The 23679-nt window shown below is 33.5% G+C and overlaps 2 protein-coding genes across 5 annotated transcripts in view; both read left to right on the forward strand.

Moving 5' to 3' along the window:
• Positions 1 to 9472, forward strand: part of LOC133868649 (probable pre-mRNA-splicing factor ATP-dependent RNA helicase DEAH9) — a 33771-nt gene extending 24299 nt beyond the window's left edge. For 3 of the 4 annotated variants that reach the window (XM_062305580.1, XM_062305581.1, XM_062305584.1), the window contains 10 exons: positions 886 to 986; positions 2172 to 2262; positions 4633 to 4797; positions 5438 to 5527; positions 6007 to 6078; positions 7313 to 7411; positions 7684 to 7770; positions 8269 to 8322; positions 8478 to 8557; positions 9103 to 9472. In XM_062305580.1, the coding sequence (XP_062161564.1) occupies positions 886 to 986; positions 2172 to 2262; positions 4633 to 4797; positions 5438 to 5527; positions 6007 to 6078; positions 7313 to 7411; positions 7684 to 7770; positions 8269 to 8322; positions 8478 to 8557; positions 9103 to 9250 (987 nt within the window). In that variant the 3' untranslated portion in view covers positions 9251 to 9472. The remainder of the gene's footprint in view (positions 1 to 885; positions 987 to 2171; positions 2263 to 4632; positions 4798 to 5437; positions 5528 to 6006; positions 6079 to 7312; positions 7412 to 7683; positions 7771 to 8268; positions 8323 to 8477; positions 8558 to 9102) is intronic. The other variant, XM_062305583.1, reaches the window with a different exon arrangement.
• Positions 9473 to 11197: 1725 nt separating this feature from the next.
• Positions 11198 to 17269, forward strand: LOC133867592 (sodium/calcium exchanger NCL2-like). Its single transcript, XM_062304337.1, has 7 exons — positions 11198 to 11669; positions 13516 to 13713; positions 14034 to 14215; positions 14417 to 14538; positions 14886 to 15150; positions 15251 to 15553; positions 16758 to 17269. Exons 1-7 carry the CDS (start codon positions 11279 to 11281, stop codon positions 17004 to 17006), a joined length of 1710 nt encoding a protein of 569 aa, XP_062160321.1. The 5' UTR covers positions 11198 to 11278; the 3' UTR covers positions 17007 to 17269.
• Positions 17270 to 23679: the final 6410 nt, after the last annotated feature.

A 23679-nucleotide genomic window follows, 5' to 3' on the forward strand; every position in this document is an offset into this window, starting at 1 on the left:
GTCGTACGCTGATTTTTTACTTTCTTGTTCGTTTCGGTCCTCTAATTAGGGGCTCCTTTGTATACTCCCTGTGTACTAGGGTTGCGCACCTCTGCGCTCTTTAATGAATTCTTACTTATCAAAAAAAAAAAGGTCTTAACCTTGAACACACCTTTCTTGGAAGGGACCCACCAAAGCCTATCTGCACGATCTCTATTCACTGAGTGTAGCACCTGGAAAAAGGAGGCAAAGACACCTACTTTCCAATCATGTGCCTCTCTAACAAAGCTCACGTTCCACTGAATAGAACCGCCCGAAATCTCCATATTATCCACTACGGAGGCATCCTGCACCCGAGCAATACCAAAAAGAACAGGAAAAGCTTCATTCAAAACCATATCCCCGCACACAGATCATGCCAAAATTTTGTCCATCCCCCACCTCAAATCTAGTAAAACCAGAGAAAGTCTCCCACCCTTTCCTAATATTCTTCCACAAACCCATCCCAAAGGCACCAACAGGCTCGCGTGAGCACCACCCACCCCATAAACTGCCAAACTTGGATTCCACCGCAACTCTCCACCAAGCATCTCTCTCTATACCAAGCCGTTACAACCATTTGCCTAACAAAGCGTGGTTGAACTTCAATAAATTTTGAAAACCCAGCCCCCCTTCTGAAATTGGGGTACAAACCTATGCTGTCATTTTAATATCATATTTATTTTTCCTTATGCCCTCTATATAAAAGTTTGCATTTAATTATATTTTGATCGACTCTAATCGCATCATTATATCACTATAGTCTATCATGTATATTCTTTTTAATTATATAATCTTCTTCTTCTTCTTCTTTTTCTTCTTCTTCTTTTTTTTTTTTTTTTTTTTTCTGGGTTTACTTCACTACAGATTTCAGATATTGAGAATCTGGTGGTGGCACCTATATCCAAGGCATCTGCTAGACAAAGGGCTGGTAGGGCTGGAAGAGTTCGACCTGGGAAGTGTTACAGGTGCGTTTTCTACAGGAACTTACTTAATACCAGGGTCAATCGGTTTCTTTTAACTTGTATGATGCGACATGTCATTTATGTCACTATTGCTGATTATTTCTTTCTTTCTTGCTTAGACCTGTGGCATTCATGTCATTATAAATGCACCAGTCAAGCATTCAATCAAATTTTACATGTTGATTAGTATGTTTTCCTACTAAAGCATTAAGAACAAGGCACCTCTATGTTCTTATCTTGCTTTGATTCTGTTATGCAGTCAGGCATTCCTGAAGCATATAACCAATCAATGCACCTTCACCAAAAAAATTTCCTCTAGCCGATGCTATACATGTACCTCCAACTAACATTTTTTAGGAAAACAATGGTGCACTTTTAAATGAAGAAATATTTCTACTTGTTAATTGTACAATAGTCCGCAAAAGGTACAAAGGGTTTTGTGTGAAATGAGTCTGGAAAAAGCCATGTTAGTTGCAGGTTTGGTTTGTAGAAACTGCTGTATTTGAGTGTGTTTATGTCAAAAAAAATTCTTTCTCATTATCTTTCTCTCACTGTTTCTTGTAGTGATGTTTATTTTTAAATGATTTCTATTATTTTGATGTACCTTGTTATTTTTTCTCAAACACCTAAGTCCAAATGGTACTGTGGTTAATGCTGAACTTTCATTTTGCAAAGTTTTAGCACAGTGATATGTGTCTGATTGCCAGTTCTATTGTGGTCTTCGTTGCTGAATAACAGCATAACTGAACTCTTAGAACACGCTTTATAATATATTCGTAATAATATGGGTGTACTCTTATTCTTAGGTGCAAATTATAATGAACTGTACATGGTCATGAATGTTCAGGAATTCAATCATATCTTTGATATCATCAGTTTCTTTAATTAGTGTTTGTAAACTGCCGATGAAACATTGTCAACCCTTTTTCCATGTAATCTTTTAGGCCCATCGTTTCTTCCTTTCTTTCAAATCTTTTATGCCCTTTTTTTTGTCCTGCATTGTGCCCAAGTCTATAAGTTGCTATTCGAAGTTGTAGAGATGATAAGCTAATTGTACATATCTTTGGCTGCCATTCATTGTTTCCTCAAAATAAATCGTATAAAAAACTTCTATGTGCACATTCCCACTGGTTTTCCGGTTATTTATGACAAAGTTATATCTTGACCTTTTCATCTTGTGGCTGCAAGGCTATATACTGAAGAGTATTTTGTCAATGAAATGTCTGCTGAGGGTGTTCCGGAGATGCAAAGATCAAACCTTGTTTCCTGTGTGATTCAGGTGTGAAGTTTTTGTGTGCTCACTTGCCCTTGTCTTCCACTTTATTGGTTCCAAAATGATTGGGTTGATGAACTGTTGTTTCTGCAATAATTGCTCGTCTTTGAAGAATGCATTTTTCACATTTCTTAAAATGATAATCTTCTAATTTATTGTAGTGGTTATAAATTGCAGTGGCATAAAAAATGGAGTGACATAGCTCAAACTAGGGTTGCCTTCTGTTTTTATAATGAGTTACCCGTAGCACTCCTCTATATCCTTCATGCATAAACTGTTACAGGGATTCATATTTCCTGAAGCTACTTGCGATAATGTTCATTGGTTCTCTAGATTGTCATTGTCATCTCGTTTGTGGAACACTTGTGATAGGAAAAAGATTAGGGTGAGATAGGTTGAGTTGGAATTCTATTCCAACTCATTAGGATTAGATTATTTAAATTAGGTTTAGTTTATTTGAAATTAAGATTATGTTATTTGAAATTAGGATTAGGATTAATGAGTTTTATCAATTTAGGTATTATCTTATTGTATTTCTGCTTAAAGATCATTTTGTTGTTAATGAGAAATCAGAGAAAGGATTAGTCAAATGGTGGTATTCTCATACCCGGAATGGAGTATTCTGGTGTTTTCCTACCCTAAGTGGAGAATTGTAGTCTCTCTTATCCGAAAGAAGCTACTCAAATCCCATCTCAACCTCGGGTACTCATCAATTGGTATTAGAGCCAACCAATCCTATAATGGCAGAAAGAATCCGTATTTTACAATTGTTTTGACAAGCAATTCAACAAGTGCATGAGCTATCTGTCAATTTTAACAAGTACGCATGCTAGCCCGAGCCCATAACACCACTTATCCCAAAGACCTGCCCAGATCAAGATCCAGTAGCCTCATCTGGAAAGGCGCCGAAGCCACAAAAAACCAGCAAAACAAACCGTTCCACACTCGTACCAGCAACCCAAACCGGCACAAACCCAGCTATCCACCGGCCTTCCATGGCAGCCGCCCCACAGTTTTCCCGTCAACCACAGAAAAACTAACCCAAAATCACCCAGAAACACCGAAAACCACCCCAACCAACCCATTGGCGCCAACCCAAAACGACCTAGAGTTGCCGGCTTCCTAACCCACACATAGACCAGCTGGAAGCACCGCCATGTGCGGCCGCTTCGGCGCACGACAAAGGCTCCATACCCACACACTGAAGGCTCTAGCTCCGGCACAGATCTGACTGTTCCGTTCGAAAGAATCGCTGTGTGTGGAGATCTGCCATCGAAGATTGCCTCCCAAACCTCCAGACCTTGCGACTCCAGACCTGAATTTGTATAGAGGAGGAGGCCGAGAAGCTTCAAGCAAAGAAGACCAATGAAAGTTGCTGGGAGCAACAAGAAAAAGAAGGGTTGCTTCTCGGGGAGAAAAAAAAATAACAAAATAAATAAAAGTCAAACTTGCGTAGAAAAGAAGCAAAAGGACATTATGTATGCTCTTTTCAAGTTTATGTCAGCTCTTTTTTTTTTTTTTAGTTTGAATTTGTAATTTCGTTTTGACCGGACCTTGGGGACAAGGTCCTTTTAAGGGGGAAGGAATGATAGGAATAAGATTAGGGTGAGATAGGTTGAGTTGGAATTCTATTCCGACTCATTAGGACTAGATTATTTAAATTAGGATTAGTTTATTTGAAATTAAGATTATGTTATTTGAAATTAGGATTAGAATTAATGAGTTCTGTTCAATTTAGGTATTATCTTATTGTATTTCTATATAAAGATCATTTTGTTGCTAATGAGAAATCAGAGAAAGAATTAGTCAAATTGTGGTATTCTCCTGCCGTGAGTGGAATATTGTGGTGTTCTCCTACCATAAGTGGAGAATTGTGGTCTCTCCTACCCGAAAGGAGCTACTCAAATCCCATCCCACGTCGCATCCCAACCTCGGTTACCCATCAACTTGTTAACATCGCCAACAATGCTACTTATCAATAAAAACATCACCAACAATGCTTTAAGCTTCAAAGCTATGTAGTGAGAAGTATAAACATTATTCTTGTCAGTGAGGGAACTCCAATTATTTTCAACCCCAACAAACTAGCTACCCTTTCCTTGTGTTACTTGTACTTACCAAATTGATTGTTCCACCAAGACTTGTAAAAAATGTTCTATGGATTTTCTTATTTACTAGTGGTTGAAATAAGTAAAGTATTATGATGGCTTTAAATAGTTTTTTATATGTTATAATTTTCTGTGAACTTTTTTGTGCTTCTCCACAAGCAAGAACTTAATACTATAATGATTAATCACAAATTCTTCCCTTGGAAGAGTATTTTTTTCTTCTTCGTAACAATAAATGAGATGCTAATTATTTTGTCCTAATCCTCAGTTAAAAGCCTTGGGCATAGATAATATCCTGGGCTTTGATTGGCCGGCATCTCCATCTCCTGAAGCAATGATTCGAGCACTTGAAATACTTTATTCACTTGGAGTCTTGGATGATGATGCCAAACTTACTTCACCAGCTGGATTTCAAGTAGCAGAGATTCCATTAGTATGTTTCAATATACTATTGTATCATAATTGACTCATATTATTGCTCCTCTATTTAATGATTTAAATCGTGTTAGTGTTTTCTGAGCCTGCTGGAAGTGGGAAACAGATGTTACAGCGAGTCTAAATGCTGGCACACCTAGTGTTCTACCCCCCCCCCCCCCCCCCCCCCCCCGGGGGGGTCCAAACACCCACTCTCCAAGCAAACCAGAAAAAAAAAAAAAAAAAAAAAAAAAAAAGAAAAAAAAAAGAAAAGAAAAACCCAAACCTATTTCAGAAGCTCTTTCCTTTTATTTTTTGGTTGCTTTGTTCTTTATTTCCTTATGTTCGGTGAGCCTATTCATTTGTTTATATTCTAGGTTCTTTATTTTTTAAGATCTGTATTTGTTAATCAGTTTGAAATCAACATTTATGGAAGCCCGAGGCCTTGAAAATATATTGTTTATATGCATCATACATCTGGATGTCGTTAGTCATTCTGTCATTCTTTTTTTTTTTTTTAACCTAACATTTTCTTGGTGTGCATTGATTATTAGCTGGGATGTGTTTGTTGTATTAGGTTTGTTTGAGACAGGGTTGATCTTTTACCCTATTATGTTTCGCATTCTAACTAAATAATGTTGAAAACTTGTACTTTGTAGGAACCAATGGTCTCAAAAATGATCCTTTCTTCGAGCGAACTTGGGTGTTCAGAGGAGATTATTACTATTGCTGCTATTCTCTCCGTCCAAGTAATTTTTTTTTTTTTTTTTAATATATTATCAGTTTCTCAGGTTCAACAAGTATGAATAGCAAACACTGAATTTTTAAACTAAAAAAGCATGTGAAAAAAATACTCTTAAGTGAGAAAGTCATGTTTGGCCTTATTTGCTCTTCTACTTCTCTAATTACTTAACAAAATAATAAAAAAGAGGGAAAAAAAAAATTATTTCCTGTGTGCATTATCCCATATTACTAAGGTGGGAGTTGAGTAATGGCTTTATTAAGTGCCTAAGCTATCTTGTAAATTAGGGTACTCTCTCTTGGGTGAGTTTGAGGCTTATGCTTAATGGCCTCATCTACTTCTCTTCTTCCTCTAATTACTTAAAAATAAATAGAAGGAAAAAAAAAGTATAGGGAAGATTTCCGTTCAAACTATCATACAACTTATACAGCAACAGAATTAATGTGCAAGTAAGTTTTGTTTCATATCTAACATGTTTTTTGGCAGTCCATTTGGGTGTCTGGGAGGGGAGTAAAAAAGGATATGGATGAAGCCAAGTTGAGATTTGCTGCTTCTGAGGTACTTGATTTATATTTTTAACTCTCTTGGATAACTTTAAGAATTCCTGGTAGATTTACTTTACCTTTTGGGCGTCAATATTTTATCAAAAGAATATTACATTAATGTGGTGTTTGGTTTGAGGAATCTAATATATGTTTCGCAAAATATCCTTATTGTTTTTCTCTTCAAGTTTATAAGGCTGTTTGATACAAAAGTGAATCTAATAGGATTTTTGTTTTTGTAGAATAAAACAATTCCTGACTTTCATATACAGATTTTACAGAATAGTAAGAATTTAATAATTCATACTTATTAAAGGTCAACTACTCTACCATATGAAGCATATTATCATTACTTTGTGGTTTCTACAAATCATAAATAAGAAAAATAATGAGTCATGAAATCAATGACTTTTTTTTTTTTTAATAAAACATGGAATGAATGAGTAAAACATCTGAACGGGAATTTTCAATTATTAATGCATTCACAAACATTGTTTATGCGGAGACAAAGACTTGCAAGAACGTGACGTAGATGAAACTAAAAACATAAACTAGCAGCACCTTACATCATCAAATGGTCACTATCAAACTCAAAAGGCAGCATTAAAAAAATAACTACAACAAAATTCTCACATGGCAACTTTTTTTATACAACCATAAGAATATCTAATAAAAGATAGAAAACCAAATAGTAACATCAAAAAGTTAAAAACTTCGTTAAGTAGAGACCAATGTCACCTAGTACACAGCCTAGAGAGTACGAGGATTATTAATAAATAATAGCCTAGGGAGTACAGGGATTGAGAATGCCTAGTTGTTTAGCTTGCTTATTAAAAAAATATGGGTAATGTTTTTCGTTTAGAGGGAAAAAAACTTTTCCAGGATGAGGGGAATGTGGATTCTACAAGGGAATCCACATTCCCAAAGGGAGTTTGTGGGGGAGTAGAGATTACCCTAAAAAATGGATATATTTATGGTCACTTACTGCTGCAAGTTTATTCCAACTTTTGAGTTCCCCCACACAGATGTTTCCACCTTCTGAGTGATCAAATTTGAATTCAAATTGCATGTTAAAGAAATGCTTTGGTTTCATAATCATTGAGCATTCATAATCTGAAATTTATTATCTTCATGTGAGTTTTAGATCTGTTAAATATCATTGCTTTTTGTACTTTGGCATGTGTACTTTGCCTTTTGGTGTTATATATGATATCTTTCTCTGCTGGATAATCATTGTGTAATAAATGCAGGGTGACCATGTGACATTCCTAAATGTTTACAAAGGGTTTCTTCAATCTGGCAAATCTTCTCAATGGTGTCATAAGAACTATGTGAACTACCAAGCCATGGTGCGTAGCTGCTTTAAAATATTTAAGAATGTATTTTATAGGTAAATGTAACTCATGCATCTAATAAATATTTGATCGTTGACATCACACGTCCCATGTATTCGAGGAGACACCATTTGGTCACCGATGGCCAATTTATGAAATGGTTTACCTTCTGTTCTTTTCAGTTCCTACACCTTAATGGCTGTAAATTTAATTGCTTTGAAATATTGTCACCTTGTGCACTTCCTGTGTATAGTGGCTATGTTGATATTGGTGTAAATATTGTGCAGAAAAAGGTTATTGAAACTAGAGAACAACTCAGAAGAATAGCACAGAGATTAGGCATAGTCTTGAAATCTTCTGAAAGAGATATGCAGGTAAGTTTATAGGCCAGTTACTGAGATGATAATACTGCCCTCTAAAAGATTTATTCTCATCTTAAAATCAAGCATTAGAACCAACAAATATATCCATCCGTGGACCACTATGTGAAATCTTACAGTTTTTTCCTTTCTCTGCCCCTATCCCATTTGTCACTGAAAGATGCCATGCTATTTTTACCTGTAAACAATTAGAAGCTATGTAGTGTTTTTAAACCATTACAATATAAGGATATGTTGGCCTATATATATATATATATATATATAACCTGCATAAGATTATATGTATACATATAAATGGTTAAAGATATTTGGTCAGGTTTGAGGATCTCTAAGGCTAATTGCTCCATTCTTCATTGGCTTGTCCTCATTTCCAGAACATTTGTGCCTTGGAACTTTGAATTAGTTATTGATTTTAGAGCAAGCAACCTTGTGTTGTTAATATTCTGAACAATTTGAGATGGTTAATGTTCTATTGTTTTTAATCTCTTCCAGGTGGTAAGAAAGGCAGTTACTGCTGGCTTTTTCGCTAATGCGTGTCGTATAGAAGTGAGTATTTTCCTTATCTTGAATGATCACTAGTATTCTTTTTGGAATATAAATTTATCTTCATCTTCTGGACAAATCCATTTATTCTCACACTTTCGCTTTAACAATTTTCTAGTGAATGTCCCAATAAATTTTTGTTTTTTATTTTGTCAAAGGCATTCACCCACAATGGGATGTACAAGACTGTCAGAGGGTCTCAAGAAGTGTATATTCACCCATCATCTGTGTTATTCAGGTTCGTACAGAAATTGGACTGATATTTGACTCGATCTGTGATCAAGGAACTTTAAGTATTTTATTTTTTTTTGGATAAATTACAACTTCCCCCAAAACTATGACACTATTTGCGTTTACACCTCCAAAAAACTATGACTCTGCAACTTGGATCTATAAACTATCAAAATGTTTCGAGTTGCCCCTTGTGTCAGATGTGCATGTGCCTTACATTTTTGTCTCTAACAGTTTCTCTGTTTTCTCTCCTTAGATATTGCTACTGTTTCCAATATAGGGTATTCATTTCACATTTTTGTGTACCAAGGTGCATCAATTCTAGGAGGCCTGTGCACCCCCGATGTTTTCTTTTGTTTAATCAGTCTAGTACATTTTTGTATATGTCTGTATTCTCGTTTGTTTTTCCTACCTGATCCACTCTGCAGCCTTATGGCTGTTTCTCCTTTTTTGTGCTCCATTCACAATGTCTTATTGTTTGGTCGGTATGTGGTTGGTGGTGCGCATGCAATAGCTTTTCTTATTTCGTCTAAAAATATATTTATCATGCAGAGTTAACCCAAAATGGATTATATACCATTCTATTGTCTCAACTGATCGGCAGTACATGCGCAATGTGATCTCCATAGATCCTTCTTGGCTAAGAGAGGCTGCTCCACATTTTTACCAGAACCATCGTCATAATGCTACTGGCCACTGACCTTGCTATTGAGGGAAGCAATTCCTATGGCCTAGATCAGTTAGGTTAGGAATTTTCTTGTAATTATATGTATTAATCTTGAGAACTGTGCAGTCATGGATGAGCTGCTTGCATTATTTATTTCTCGTGTTGAAATATAGGATACGAAATTTTACGCTGGATTCATTTACACTCTAATTTTTATTTTTATTTTTTTAAAAAAAAATATTTTTTCTTTAATAATTCTGCAGCAGTGAGATCTTGATTAGCTGTTGCATGAGATTTGTACGACATAGTGGTTGATTGAATGTTAACCATATGTTAGAGATTTCTAGCAAATATGAGAGATCTCTTATGGAGATCACTTGTTCAAGCAGGTCTCGGGTAGCCTGCTCTTTTGTTGGGGCAAGAGACTTCTCATTGATGCTCTCTTACATTTGTTATTCGAATCGCTAGCAATCCGAACAGTAAATTACTGAGTATCCAAATCCTCATTTGATTTGATCCCTTTTATTTTTCCGAGAGGGAGAAAAAAGTATTGCATCGAGCACATGTTTATATAACTGAAAATGGGGGGGTAGATGGAAGCCACATGCAAATTGAGATCTTCCATTGTCAGCTCATCTTGAAAAATTAAACTAAGTTTAATCTGCTTACATCCCACATGTAGTGTTTTGTCATTACTCGAGAATTTCTCTTCATTTGTTTAGAGCCCTGCATTGGCTCTCCACTTTCATATAATATTTATTCAACACCTACTAAATAATATAAATATATATATATATATATATATACCTTGGAAAATTCCTCGTGCACCCATCTACTCACCCAATGGACTGTTAGCTCATTTTGTTACGCATTCAATATGATATCAAAATCTTATTAAACTCAATTATTTCTGTGTCTGTGGGTTATAAGAAATAAGATCATGTGCAATGGCTGAATATTCACGTCTTGTGCCTCTGTCCTGTAAGGATCCATGACCCATTTATGCAGTCTAATTTAAGCAATCTGGCTTAGATGTAAAAAAAAAAATAAAAAAAAATAAAAAAAAATTGTATTATGTTTTGTTTTTTTAACGGTCAAGATTTAATTTCAAGCTTTCATGAAAAAAAAAAAAATGAAAAGAAGAAAAGAAAGATTAATTCTGAACTGTTAAAAAAAATCACAGAACCTAAGCCAAATTCAAAGAAATGTAAATTGAATCAAATAAGTTATAATTATTATTATTATTATTATTATTGATAAGTAATTTTACTAAAATCGTACACTTCTAAAAGGGAAGTGGAGGCAAGGATAATGTGAAATCGTTTTCAAAAGTTTTGGTACACACAAGATCAAGATGTCCTCAAAACCAGATAGCTATGAGATGGAATTTTTCTTAGCCTTCAAAGTCATATGTTGAAAGCTGTAATACAGTGTGTTTTTGACCGAGTATTGTGAAACGACAAATTCAAACTCTCATTGCTCCAATTCCCATGAAAAAATGCTCATGCTTCAATTAAGACCGTTAAAGTCAATTTGTAATACTACAGTTCCATATTGAGAAGATGATTAGTCCGTATAGAATGAATGAATGAATTGTAAATAAGTTAATGAGTGTTAGGTCAATTGAACTAGCTTTATAAACGATTTTAGAGAGTTCTAATTACAACTTAACTAATCATTTTTAGAATGATAATGCAAATGTAGCAAGCGTTTTACCTTGATTATTACAAATGGCATTACCACACCCGCATGACGTGGTTAATTAGTTGACCTTTGGTTACAAATGCTCGTTATCCAAATCTGAATGCTTGCACGCTACCTCAATTATATATATATATATATTAACTACACGTAGCTTTCCTTTTGTTTTGTTTTTTTTTTTAATTTTATTTCATTTGAAAACTAGGGGGGAAAGCCGAGGAGGACTGCTCTCTGTAGACTTTACAAGTTGTGCGTCCAAAAACCTTTTTAAATTGGCCAAAGTTGCTACCAATTAAGTCCATCTTCAGCTTTTCTTCTTCTTCTTCTTCTTCTTCTTCTTCTTCTTCTTCAAGAGCTACAATGTCAAGAGTCTCTCAAATCCTTCTCTTAACCCTACTAATAATAACGACCCATTTAGGAGAGAGCCGTTCGTTGAGCAATAATTCGAGCAGCAGCCTGATATCCGATGGCATGCAGCATGTAATTAGCCTGCAGTCTGATCATCCAATCATTGAATTGGAATTCAAAGCAACAACAGTGACTTGCGAGCCCATCTATGGCTTCCTGCCTTGCACAACAGAGGTTTGGGGGCAGCTGTTCATGATAGTGGTATACGAGGTCTTGCTGTCCATGGCAGGGACGTATGTTTCGAATGGGTCTAACCTTTTCTTTCAAATGTTTGAAACTGGTGTCTTCGGTGCCAGCGTATTCCAAATCCTTGGCACTATCCCGCAGGTCGTTTTGATACTAGGTAATCAATTAAGCTTCCACCTCGATCACTCTCTCACCATTTTTTTATATGTTAACCCTTTAATTTCTTCTACAAAGGGTGCAGATTTTAATCTTTGATTCAAAGTACAATGAACTAATACAGATGACCAATGATCTATTTGCAAGCAATCAACTTAATTCTTAGGAAACATATATAATTAGAGAGATCTAGGATTACTCTCTAAAGTGATCCCATTACTTAGATCTATATCTGAAAATGGTGTTAAATATTATAGATTGCTTTATATCGCTTTAGGTTGAATATAATTAAAGAAAGAAAATATACCCTTTAAAATATGATATATTATATATATATATATCCACATGCAATGTACGTACGTGAGAAGATTATGTCTGCTGATCTCTTATCTCGATCTCTCTCTTTGAAAATTGCAAAATGGACACATTAAGTCAACTAAAACAATGATAATTAAGAGTTGGGAAAAAAAAAATTAGAATATTAAATTACCATATTGATTGGTCATGCTTTTTCCTTATCTTTTTGGTTCTAGTCTTTTATGTTATATATTATTATTTTTCTTTACTTCCTCTTCCTCAATGGGGGGCGAAGTACTTTCTTCTTAGCAAAGAAATCAATCTGTATAGACGAATGTACTGGAAAGTAAATCAATTGAAAATTATAGAAGTTGGCTCAGAATGATCTCTCATTTTTTAATCAATTAGGTCCTCTTTTCTTAAAGAAATTTAGACTCGTTTCGGTGTGCAATTTTTTCATATTATATTATATTATTTTTTATTATAATAAAAATTACAAATATCAAGAAAATTTACTTTTTGAAATTATATTTGGATGGTTTAGAGAACGTAAGACAAGATTGAAAAAAATTGGATAAAATTTAAGTAGAATTTGAATTTTTTTTTTTTTTTTAAAAAAAAACATATTTTTGAAAAAAAAAAAAAAAAAAAAGAAACAAGTATTACCCAAACATGGCGTTAGAAATGGAAACTACTACAAGCAAAATTTTGCGTTCCTAATTAAACATTCTACATCCACCAATTAAGTTCACTTTCTTCCGTGGAAAAGAAAACTCTTTGGATAATAATTAATTATGCTATTATGAAAACTATTTGGGGGTATTACAATCTTTTACAATAATTTTATTACAAATTTAGTAGTCTTTAATTGGTGAAATGATTAAGAGTATATAATTTACAAGTCAACTACTAACTAATTAAATTGACAAGTCAGATTTTTTACTTAATCATTTAACTAAGAGTAATGTTATTAGTAGACTGTTATACAATGCATATAACCTGATGATATAATTGTGAAAGTCTACCTTAGATCAACAATTTTAAAAGAAAAAGTTAATTTTTGCTGTCATATCATTCTAATTGTATAGACAATTTTTGTATAGCAATCTATTAAATAGTATTACTCTTTTACCGTTATAGACTCTCACATTAATTTGTAAAGAAATTTATAGTAAAAATCATAGTATCCCTAACCGTACTTATTCTGTTATTTCTGACTTTATTCTTAAAGAACTTGTTAGTACATCCTCAAGGCATTGGAATAGACAAATTTGAAGCACCTCTTTTCCAGTAGCACGCGCGTAGAGGATTTGCTATTTTCCTAACATATATATATATATATATATATTAGTTATAGTTATTAATAGTTCTGGACAAAAATTGCTCAACATTTATATCTCTAGCTAGCTAATAAGTTCTCATTTTTACTCTTTGGAACATCTAAATTGTTAAATTACATTATTATTAATTAGTATGATATAGAGCTATAACTTTCCTGGGTTCAGAACCAAACACTACTGTAATCTCATTAAGTGCTTGTTTGTTTGAAGTGACTGGAGTGACAGCTAGTACAGATACGGTTGAAACACTGGTAACAATGGGAATGGGCTTACTTACAGGATCAACAGTCATGCTTCTTACTTTAATCTGGGGTTCTGTTGTTGCTTTTGGAAGCTATGATCTTTCACAGCCTTCAGCTGCTGATTCATCAGATGTGGAGGAAAATAAGACACCATTCAGTTTAACTGGTTTTTTTCTTTACCCTTGTGAATTGCATAAACTAGAATTGAGATCCATAGAAATTAGCTATGTGCGAATATATTGTTAGCAATTTGAGCGATTAATATGAAATAACTTATATGAGATTCACCTGCTTAAATAAATTTTAAATTTTTCAACCACTTATCCAGTCAGGTGAATTTTATATGAACTTTCTCACATTAACCGCTAAAATTACCGATACAAACAGTTAATTATCATCGATCCTTATTCAAATAAAACATCCTTATCACTGTATTGATGCCTCTCTCTCTCTCTCTCTCTCTCTCTCTCTCTCTCTCTTGTGCAGGTTATGGTGTAAGCATTGATATTGAGACCTACTATACTTCAAGAATAATGATTGTATCGATGATCCCATTTCTCATTCTACAAATGGCAAAAGTTCTCAATTCATCTTCAGGGACACGAATAGTAGTCTTAGTTGCACTCCTTGTTACGCTTTCTTTCCTCTTCGTTTACTTCACCTATCAGGTAACACAAAATTCCATTAGCGTGAGAATTGTTCCCCAGCGGATATATATATATATATATGTGTGTGTGTGTGTGTGTGTGTGAAACTGTAATGGTTATGCTGATCATTTATCTAGTTAACTCGTTGACTTTCATATTTGTAAGATGCATATCTATATTGATTACCTTTTTCTTAGAAAATGGACGACAATATTGGTGCAGGTATTCCAGCCATGGATTCAGAGTAGAAGACTTGAATACTCCTTGCGTAAGCATGTTCAGAAAAACCTACTTCCGAGCCTTCTCACTGCTGGTGGCAGACCTAGCCTAACACTTATAAGAGAGTAAGCTTCCTAAATTCTACTCAAAGGTCCTTTACTCATTGGGATTTTCAAGGATTGCTGTTCTCTCATAGTTAGCTAGAGTTAAATCACCACTTATTTAATCATTCAATATTCTTACACTCACCGTCATGTATAAATTCAAATTCTCATTTAATAAGTGAGATCCAACACGTAAAATATTCAACTGAAATAAGATGAATTGTAGAGTTATGATTTGAACTAAATGATTTGACTCTAATATCACGTTATATCACCATTTATATATCCTAAAAACTTAGATTGATAAGAGGATACGATCAATTTAATCATCTAATATTCTAACGGTTAGTCACTTCATATATTTGTAGGCTTTTTCAGAAAATTGACAAGAATAATGACAAATATATATCTCCTAAGGAACTGAGAGCTTTAATCTTGGGACTACAAATAAAAGGAGGTTTAAAAGAGGTTGACCTCGAAGGAAAGGTGATGGAGGAGTTTGACATATCTGGTGATTCTAATATCATTGAAACTGAGTTCGTCAAAGGAATCTCAAACTGGCTTTCTGCTTCTCAACAATCTGCCAGCAATCAAGATCATGACAGGCCAAAGTTTTCTGGCAGCACATCCAAGGTAAAGATTGACCAATAGCAACGTCTGTTTTACACTAAACATAACAATATATATATATATATATATTATCGCCATGATCGTTGAGTCTCTGTCGTTGCAGAAAACAAGTGAAGAACAGGTGAGTCTAGTGGCTCAGAAAAAGGAGAGTACTAAGGGAACTGATAAAGGTTGGTTGAATTATGTTAAGGCAGCTTTTCTGATTGTTCTAGGAACTGCTATCATGATTCTGCTTGCACAACCCCTTCTGGAAACTCTCCAGGAGTTCTCCAGTGCTGTAAACATCTCCTCTTTCGGGGTATCATATGTTGTCATACCCTTAGCTATGAACTACAGACAGGCACTGAACGCAATTACTTCTGCCAGAGAGAAGACAGGAAAAGCTATCTCCTTAACCTTTTCTGAGGTTTTTTTTCTCTCTCTCAAACTCATATTTGATCATTTGATTATCTCTAATATATATGTATAGCACCTAAAAGAGACTCAAGATTTTGGCTCAGGAGAAAGATTAAAAGAAAGAGCTAAAATAAAATTGTTTGTCAAAAATATTAAATAATATAAATATAAAATTAAATATTATTTAATTATCATTTAAAACATATAAATGTAGTTTGTAATTTATTTTTTACATTAATTTATTTAGTTTTTTTTTTCTAACATAGTTTTTCATATTTTGAAACGTTTATATATTCATCAACACATTAACTACAAGTATATATTTTGTAAAATTAAAATATATAAAGAATGTCTATAAATTCATCAACACATTATACCTTAAAAGAAAAATCCAAATATAAAAATTTCGAAAGATAATTTGACTACTTAAGAGTAAATTGAGAAAGTAAATTCTCATGTGAAAGTTTGACAACATATCTGAAAATTTTCAAGAAGCAACATATATAGAAATTCCAAAAAAATTAAATAAAATGTAGTAGCATTGATGATCAGAGGTTTATTTTTTTAAAAAAAAAAAGAAAAAAAAATCAAATAGAAAAAGTTAGATGCCTTTTTTGGCGGTATGATCGATCCAAATAACTATACCAATTTGAATTATTATTATTTTTTTTTTTTACTTTCTAACCAAATACCCTAATATTAAATATTTTTTGAATGTGTTTTTGGAGGGGGCCACTATTCAAGCGACACTAAATAATATTTTTTTTAGTCAAATTATGAAAAAATATAATTTTATTTTAATTTTTTTTTTATTTATTTATATGTATGTTTTGGAGGGAAAACTAAATGGGGGAAAAAAAAGAGAAAAAAGTAGTTGACCTAAGTAGAGAGGCATTAATATTATGAATTGGGAGGGAGAGGGAGGGGCCACTTTGATTTACATAAAGTTAATAAGTTTATTTATTTATTTGTGTTTTGAAAAGGAGACAAATAAATAGTGGAAAAATAATAATTCTAAGTGAGACACGTTATTTTGAATTAGAGGATCAGCAAGACATTTTTATTCATTGTTTTCTTAATTTGGTAGCATATATTAATTTTAGGTCAGTAACTTGTAAGTTGTCTTCAACATTTGTTTATATTGATCGATTCATTCTTTTTGAACAGTAATTATAAGATAATATTATTTGACAGTTGGAAAGGTTTTTTGGCAGATTTATAATGGAGTATTCATGAACAACATGATGGGCTTAGCCACTTTCTTGGCTCTTGTTTACATACGGGATTTGTCGTGGGATGTCTCAGCTGAAGTTCTTGTTGTTCTACTTGTATGCACTGGGATGAGTCTCTTTACCAGCTTCTGCCCCAAATTCCCATTCTGGACTGGAATTATAGCATATCTTCTCTACCCCTTATCTCTGCTGCTCATTTATATTCTCACCACTCTTTTGGGATGGTCCTAAATATTAGAGCTTCCGTATATGCAAATAATCCATATATTATGGGAAGAAATATGTATTTGCATGAAAAATCCACAAAATTAGGATGAGCATCTTTAATTTCAACCTTCTCTTTGTATTTCTTCGTGCTTTTTTCAATTAAGCTACAATGTACTTAATTATATCCACGTTTTAGATTTCAAACCGTTCACTCTGCACAGCAAAATTGGAAATGTTGCAATCCAAGGCAGAGGCAGAAAGTGACTTCTGCCATTTTGATTAAGCAATTCAAATATAGACATATACAAAATTAATAATAATAATAATAATAAAAGGCAATTAATTAGCTACTAGCCCGACCTTTTCCTCATTTCTTCCAACAAGCAACCTATGTGAAAGTAACATTAAATTAGGGATAACTTCACTTAGTCCCTGATGTTTTGGCATTTTTGTAATAATAGATTTAAAGTTTAAAAAGTTGCAATGTTGAATTCTCATGTTTTAGAATTTTTTAATGTTATTCTTGCCGTTAGAGTTTACCGTTAAATCAAACGGTAAACATGTGAAATATTCTTTATAACTCTGTAAAATTTATAAAAATAAAAATGTACTCTTTAAGAAAAATTATTTAGAAAAAATAAAAAAAATAAAAAATTAACAAAACAAAACAAAACTTAAGTCATTGGAATGATGCCGAAGTATATGGTCGCATGCCTGGTCCAAAGCCTGGTCATGGGTCATCCGCAGCAAAAAAATATTAAAAATTAAAAATAAAGGTATATATTTTGGATATTCTTGGAACTTTCATTAAGATTTAACAGAAAATCATAACGAATATGTGACAATATAAAATTTTTAAGCATGAAGACCGAATATTACAATTTTTAAACTTTTAGTATATAATTACGTGAGGTAAGTGAAGGTTCTCCATTAAATTTCTTTGCCAACAAGAACCTATGTAGGTTAACGAGAGACTAAACCTAAGAAATGTCAATAAAGGCAATAGTACTATTATGAGCCTCGAAATCTGATGGATGATAATTTGTAAATAAAGAACACTATGGCACTTCACGTGCCAATCCCAGCCTCCTCTCTCTAGCTCACGGGCTAGGAGATATCCAACATTTATTTGAAGAGGAGTCGGTCTTTTATATATAAGGGCAGAATTATAATTTTAATATATAGAGGACCGGCTCCATTCCAACTGAAAGCAATTGAAGAGAATCTTGGTCCAACTTTTTGGATACATACTTCGTTAATCTGAAATGCTGACTTAAATACCACAAAGATGCGTAAAATTATAACTAGCTAACGTACAGCCCACTAAGTTAGTTACAGACACACTACTGGCATAAAGATAACTGACCCAGTCACTACCTTTAATAACCTACTTTTACTGATCCATTACATAAGTAGTTAACCACCCAGTTCATGTCTCACAAAGTTAGCCCATTTCTTTACCAACTTACACCCACACGTACGTCTACTCCTATGCTTAGAAAGGTTGCGTTGAAACATGAAGATACGTGGTATACTGGTATCCATCCAGGCAGATAACAAATAGTTCATTAATTTCAAACCAAGTAGATATTTCAAAGCCTTAATTAAGGTTTTGTCGTATGCGAAAGCAATATTAAGTTACTTTTCGTACAAGAACTTATGTAGGTTAACGAACGAGAGATCATGTTTGTGGACACCGACAGAACCATTTAACCAGGGGTCCCCCCCTGATGTAATCATTATCGATTACATCTCGCCATGAGTAGTTTTATCTAAATAAGAGTTTATTTCTTATCTTAAGAGACAGGCAGTTGATTAGTAGTAGAAGGAGTCTTTTAATAAGAATATCTAGATTAGTATGTTATCTGATTTAGTAGCAGTCCTATTTAATAGTTATCTAAGTAGATGATGAGTATGTTAATAAGAAGTCTTATCTCTTAGGATAAGAGTAGACGATCAGATCATTGTCGATTGAAACCAACTGAGTCTCTTCCTTGTATTCTAGTAGGTCTCTAGTCATGTAGAATGACACTTCTACTTCAGTTGGGTTACCTAATTGTATATAAGGAACAAGTCAGTAATTATATGGGGAAGTTGAATTATTATTTGATAAATACAGTTTACTGTGTTTTGGGAGTTTCTGTTTCACTCGAAACAGCCAACCTACCTATTTCCTGTGTTCTTTGTCAATTGGTTCACACCAATTGGTATTAGAGCCAGGTTTTTCCTCTTGAATAGCAAGAAGTGGTTACCCAAGAGGACCGGTTTCCCTCAAAAGAAACCAGATATTAGAAAACATAGGAAAATCAAAGAACAAGAGTTGGGCAATTCATGATTTTGCATTACAAACCCGTCCAGCAACACGTTCAGTAACAAAAGAGAGACAAGAAGAAGAGATGGATCAACGACTGGGAAACATCGAGCAATTAATAAAGAGCTTATCGGATAGCCATGAGGAATTCCGTAAGAGTCAACAGATCGACTATGCAAGATCGCATGACAGAAATCTACGAGATGCTTGCCAAACTATCCAATGGTGAGAATTCACGTGGAAGAAATCATGAATTCGAAGGAGAAAATTCTTTTCAGGGAGGACGTCAACCAACAATCACCACACGGCATGTGAAGTTAGATTTCCCACGATTTAACGGAGATGAAGACCCCACGATGTGGATTTACCGAGCTGAACAATTCTTTTGGTTTCAGGGAACATTGGAGGGCGAGAAGACATCCCTAGCTTCCTTCCACCTAGAAGGAGAGGCTTAGATGTGGTTCCAAATCTTAATCAGGGAAGAACGAGAAATTGGGTGGCCAGAATTCATTGCAAGTTTACTTACCCGCGTTGGACCCAATCAATTTTACGATCCTTTTGGAGAATTGACAAAGTTACAACATGAAGGAATTGTACGAGAATACCACGGGAAATTCGAGTCTTTACTCTCCAAAACTGGGGTGCTATCCCAAACTTGTCAGGTTAGTTGCTTTATAAGTGGCTTGCGAGAAGTGCTCATGGTTGATGTCACTGCAGGAAAACCTGAGACGTTGACATCTGTAATCGGGCTGGCTAGACTTTACGAAGCACGACACAGTGCTATCACAAGAAGCAACCAAGTGGAAGAAAGCAAAGTAGATATGGGAAACTAGCAAACCTCAAACCTGCCATTCCTACCCATCAAGAGGTTGACGCCGGAGGAGTTAAAGGAAAGACAAGCAATGAGTTGTATTTTAAATGCAACGATAAATATGTACCAGGACACCGATGCAAAAAATTGTTCATGATTGAAGCTTACCTAGGGGAAGATGAAGATGGAGACATGGAAGAAGTAGTGAAAACTCAATTTTCTTGTTTTTCCCTTGAGGACAAGGGAAATGATTAGAGTGGGGTAATGATGTAATCATTATTGATTACATCTCTAGCCATGAGTAGTATTATCTAAATAAGAGTTTATCTCTTATCTTAAGAGATAGGCTGTTGATTAGTAGTAGAAGTAGTCTTTTAATAAGAATATCTAGATTAGTATGTTATTTGATTTAGTACCAGTCCTATTTAATAGTTATCTAAGTAGAGGAGTATGTTAATAAGAAGTCTTATCTCTTAGGATAAGAGTAGACGATCAGATCATGGTTGGTTGAAACCAACTGAGTCTCTTCCTTGTATTCCACTAGGTCTCTAGCCATGTAGAATGACACTTCTACTTCAGTTGGGTTACCTAATTGTATATAAGGAAAATGTTAGTAATTATAAGGGGCAGTTGAATTATTATTTGATAAATACAGTTTACTGTGTTTTGGGAGTTCCTGGCTCACTCAAAATAGCCAACCTATCTATTTCCTGTGTTCTTTGTCAATTGCTTCGCATCACCTCCTGTTTGTCTCATTGTGGATCATGACCTTTCCTTTTTTTTCTTATAATTTATAATTGGTTTTCAAATTTCACTTAAATAGTGATTGACAATTAAACGTTCAATCTCGCACTCTACATTAAAGAGTTCATGAAAATAGACTAAGAAGAATAAGGGTAGATCAAGTGCCAAATTAGCTAGAGGTGAAAATGCGGGCAGATAATAACCGTTCGCATTCGCTATCCGCATATGTGAATGCGGATGCATTTATGTTAGGTTTTTTTCACTATCACTTTAAAGTCATACATCACTACATTTTTTTTTCTTTTCTTTGGATAATCCAAATCCTGATTACTCTAAGAGACAATTATCATCTATGGTTGATAATCATTAATTGTGTAACAAGTGAAATATTAATTTTATTTATGCTTGCATTTAATAATAACCGCATTATTTAATTTGCACATAGATTTAGATAGTAATCCAAAATGTATAGTACCTCATATGCGGATAGCGGATAATTACCGCACTAACTACGCGGATAGTAATCGCATGATACGGATGCTGATGCGGATACCTAAAAATGATAATTGCATTATGCGGATGTGAATATGGATATTGCTAATAACTGCATCCGCATTCACATTTTCACCTGTAGGCCAATTGATGCTTTCTCTATTGCTAATTCCTTAAATAAGGAATCAATAACTAATTCTTAGAATATTATTTAAATGATTAAATTAATCATTTCTTATAAACTTAATTAAGTTTTGAGAATAAATAGTAATTTAATATTTATCATAATGTTACAAGGTTTTGAGTTTGAATCTTGTTTCCATCGTTCACCTTCCATTTCAATTAAAGAATTAATGAAAATGGACTGCGAAGAATAAGAGTAGAGTGCCAAATGATGCTTTCTCTATTGTTAATTAATCAAATATGAAATAAATTCTTATTCCTTAGAATATTAATTAAATGATTAAATTAATATTTTTTTTTTATATAAATTTAGGGTTCGTTTTTGGATTTACGATTTCAAAAAGTGAGATTTAAAAATAGCGATTTTAAAATGTGCGATTTGAAAAGAAAATGCAGTTAAGGATTTGGCAAAATCACAGTTTGACATTTAAAAATTAGTATTTTCAAAAAAACACATTTTTACCTGGGATTTGAAAATGCAAATTTTCTACTTTTCAAATCGCATTTTTTTTTTTTAAAAAAAAAATACAACTCCAAACGATTTATTTTCTTCAATTTGGTTTACAATCGCACTTTTTATTTACAACATCGCAATTTCAAACGTACCCTTAAGCTTTTAGAATAATTGATGATTTAAAATTTATCAGAATATATATTATAAGGTCTTCAATTTGAACCATGTTTCTGTCATTTCAATTAAATCTTTTAAGTATTAAACTTTTTTATTAAGGGAGAGTTTAAATTCACACATGAAAAAGAAGTGTTAAAATAGGATATAATGCAGTGACATTAGTTGATGACCGTTTTTCTCACCGTTACATGTGAAATCGACTTCATTGGAAGAATTGGCTGAGTCAAGGTCCACATGAATATTACATTATTCATCAGGATTTATATCGGTCCATTAATAATTAGCAAGTACCTTTGTTTTGTGCCCTAGCTCCTAAGCCAAATGCAGACATGGTACCTTATTTGGACTAAGAAAAAATAGATTTGAATCTGTAAAAAAATTGTAGTATATATGCTATAATTTTTTCAACCGGCCCAAAAGAAATTAAAAAAAAAAAACGAAAAAAGAAAAAGAAAAAGAGAAGATAATAGCTTTCAGTATCCTTCATTTGCACCATAATGATAATATTTAATTATATATAAAAAATTAAAAAGAAAAGAAAAGAAAGAGAAAGAAAGAAAGTAATGCTAGCTAAGCCCACAAGTGATGGGAGTCACATGTGTCATCACAAAAACAAATTAACACCAAGCAATCATGTCAACAAATTGTAAAAGTGTTTTAAGAGAATTATAGCTCTAAGCTTGTTTCTGATAAGAATAAATACATAAAAAGCAACCAAGGTCCAAAGAAAAGTGGGTCCTACTTGTCGGATTTACGTTCATCGATCAAAGATATGTTGAAAATTATTTCATGAAAATTTAAGTTTATCTTAAATTTGAATATTTCATTTTTTCCTTTATTTCTTTTATTACTCTTTGTCCCACATCGAAAAGCTATGAGTATTTTGTGTGCTTTATAAGCATTTATCATGCTCTTATACTAGATAAGATTTTTGAGAATACATGTGCTAGTTGTGCTAGTTGCGTCACCGACCAATGCGTCGCACGCACGCATGTCGCTTTGACGCTTTAGATGCACTTAGCACTTCACATCGTAACACACGAGATTATTAATTGTTTTTCTAACAATAATATTTTTGAATACTTAACTGTTTTTCTAAATTGTCAGAAACTATATTTTCTAATTGCTTTTTCAGCAATCAGAAACTGTGTTTTCAACAGTTAGAAACTGTATTAAAACTGCTATAAACTGTTTCTGAAATTTAGATAAAACTGTATTTTTCCAGCATATTTTCGGTATCTTTTTTCTTCTCTTCTTTTTCATCTTCTCTGCTGTTACATAATTTATGAATTTAGAGTAGTGTTCAGAATTTGCAATCTGTACACTACATTCGGGCAGTATTGTATCCTGATGACAAAATTGTTATATTCTCCTTTGCAAAACTTATTGTTAAAGTGAGAGGCAATATTTGTCTAAGAGACAGATTAACATTCGCTTTACTGTCTAGTTTTCTTTCTATACAGTTTTTATTTTTTATTTTCTGCTTTCTTCAATTTTCTGTAGTTCCATATCTTTATTTTCCAAC

The sequence above is a fragment of the Alnus glutinosa genome, chromosome 5 (genome assembly GCF_958979055.1).
Source record: "Alnus glutinosa chromosome 5, dhAlnGlut1.1, whole genome shotgun sequence".
NCBI lineage: Eukaryota > Viridiplantae > Streptophyta > Magnoliopsida > Fagales > Betulaceae > Alnus > Alnus glutinosa.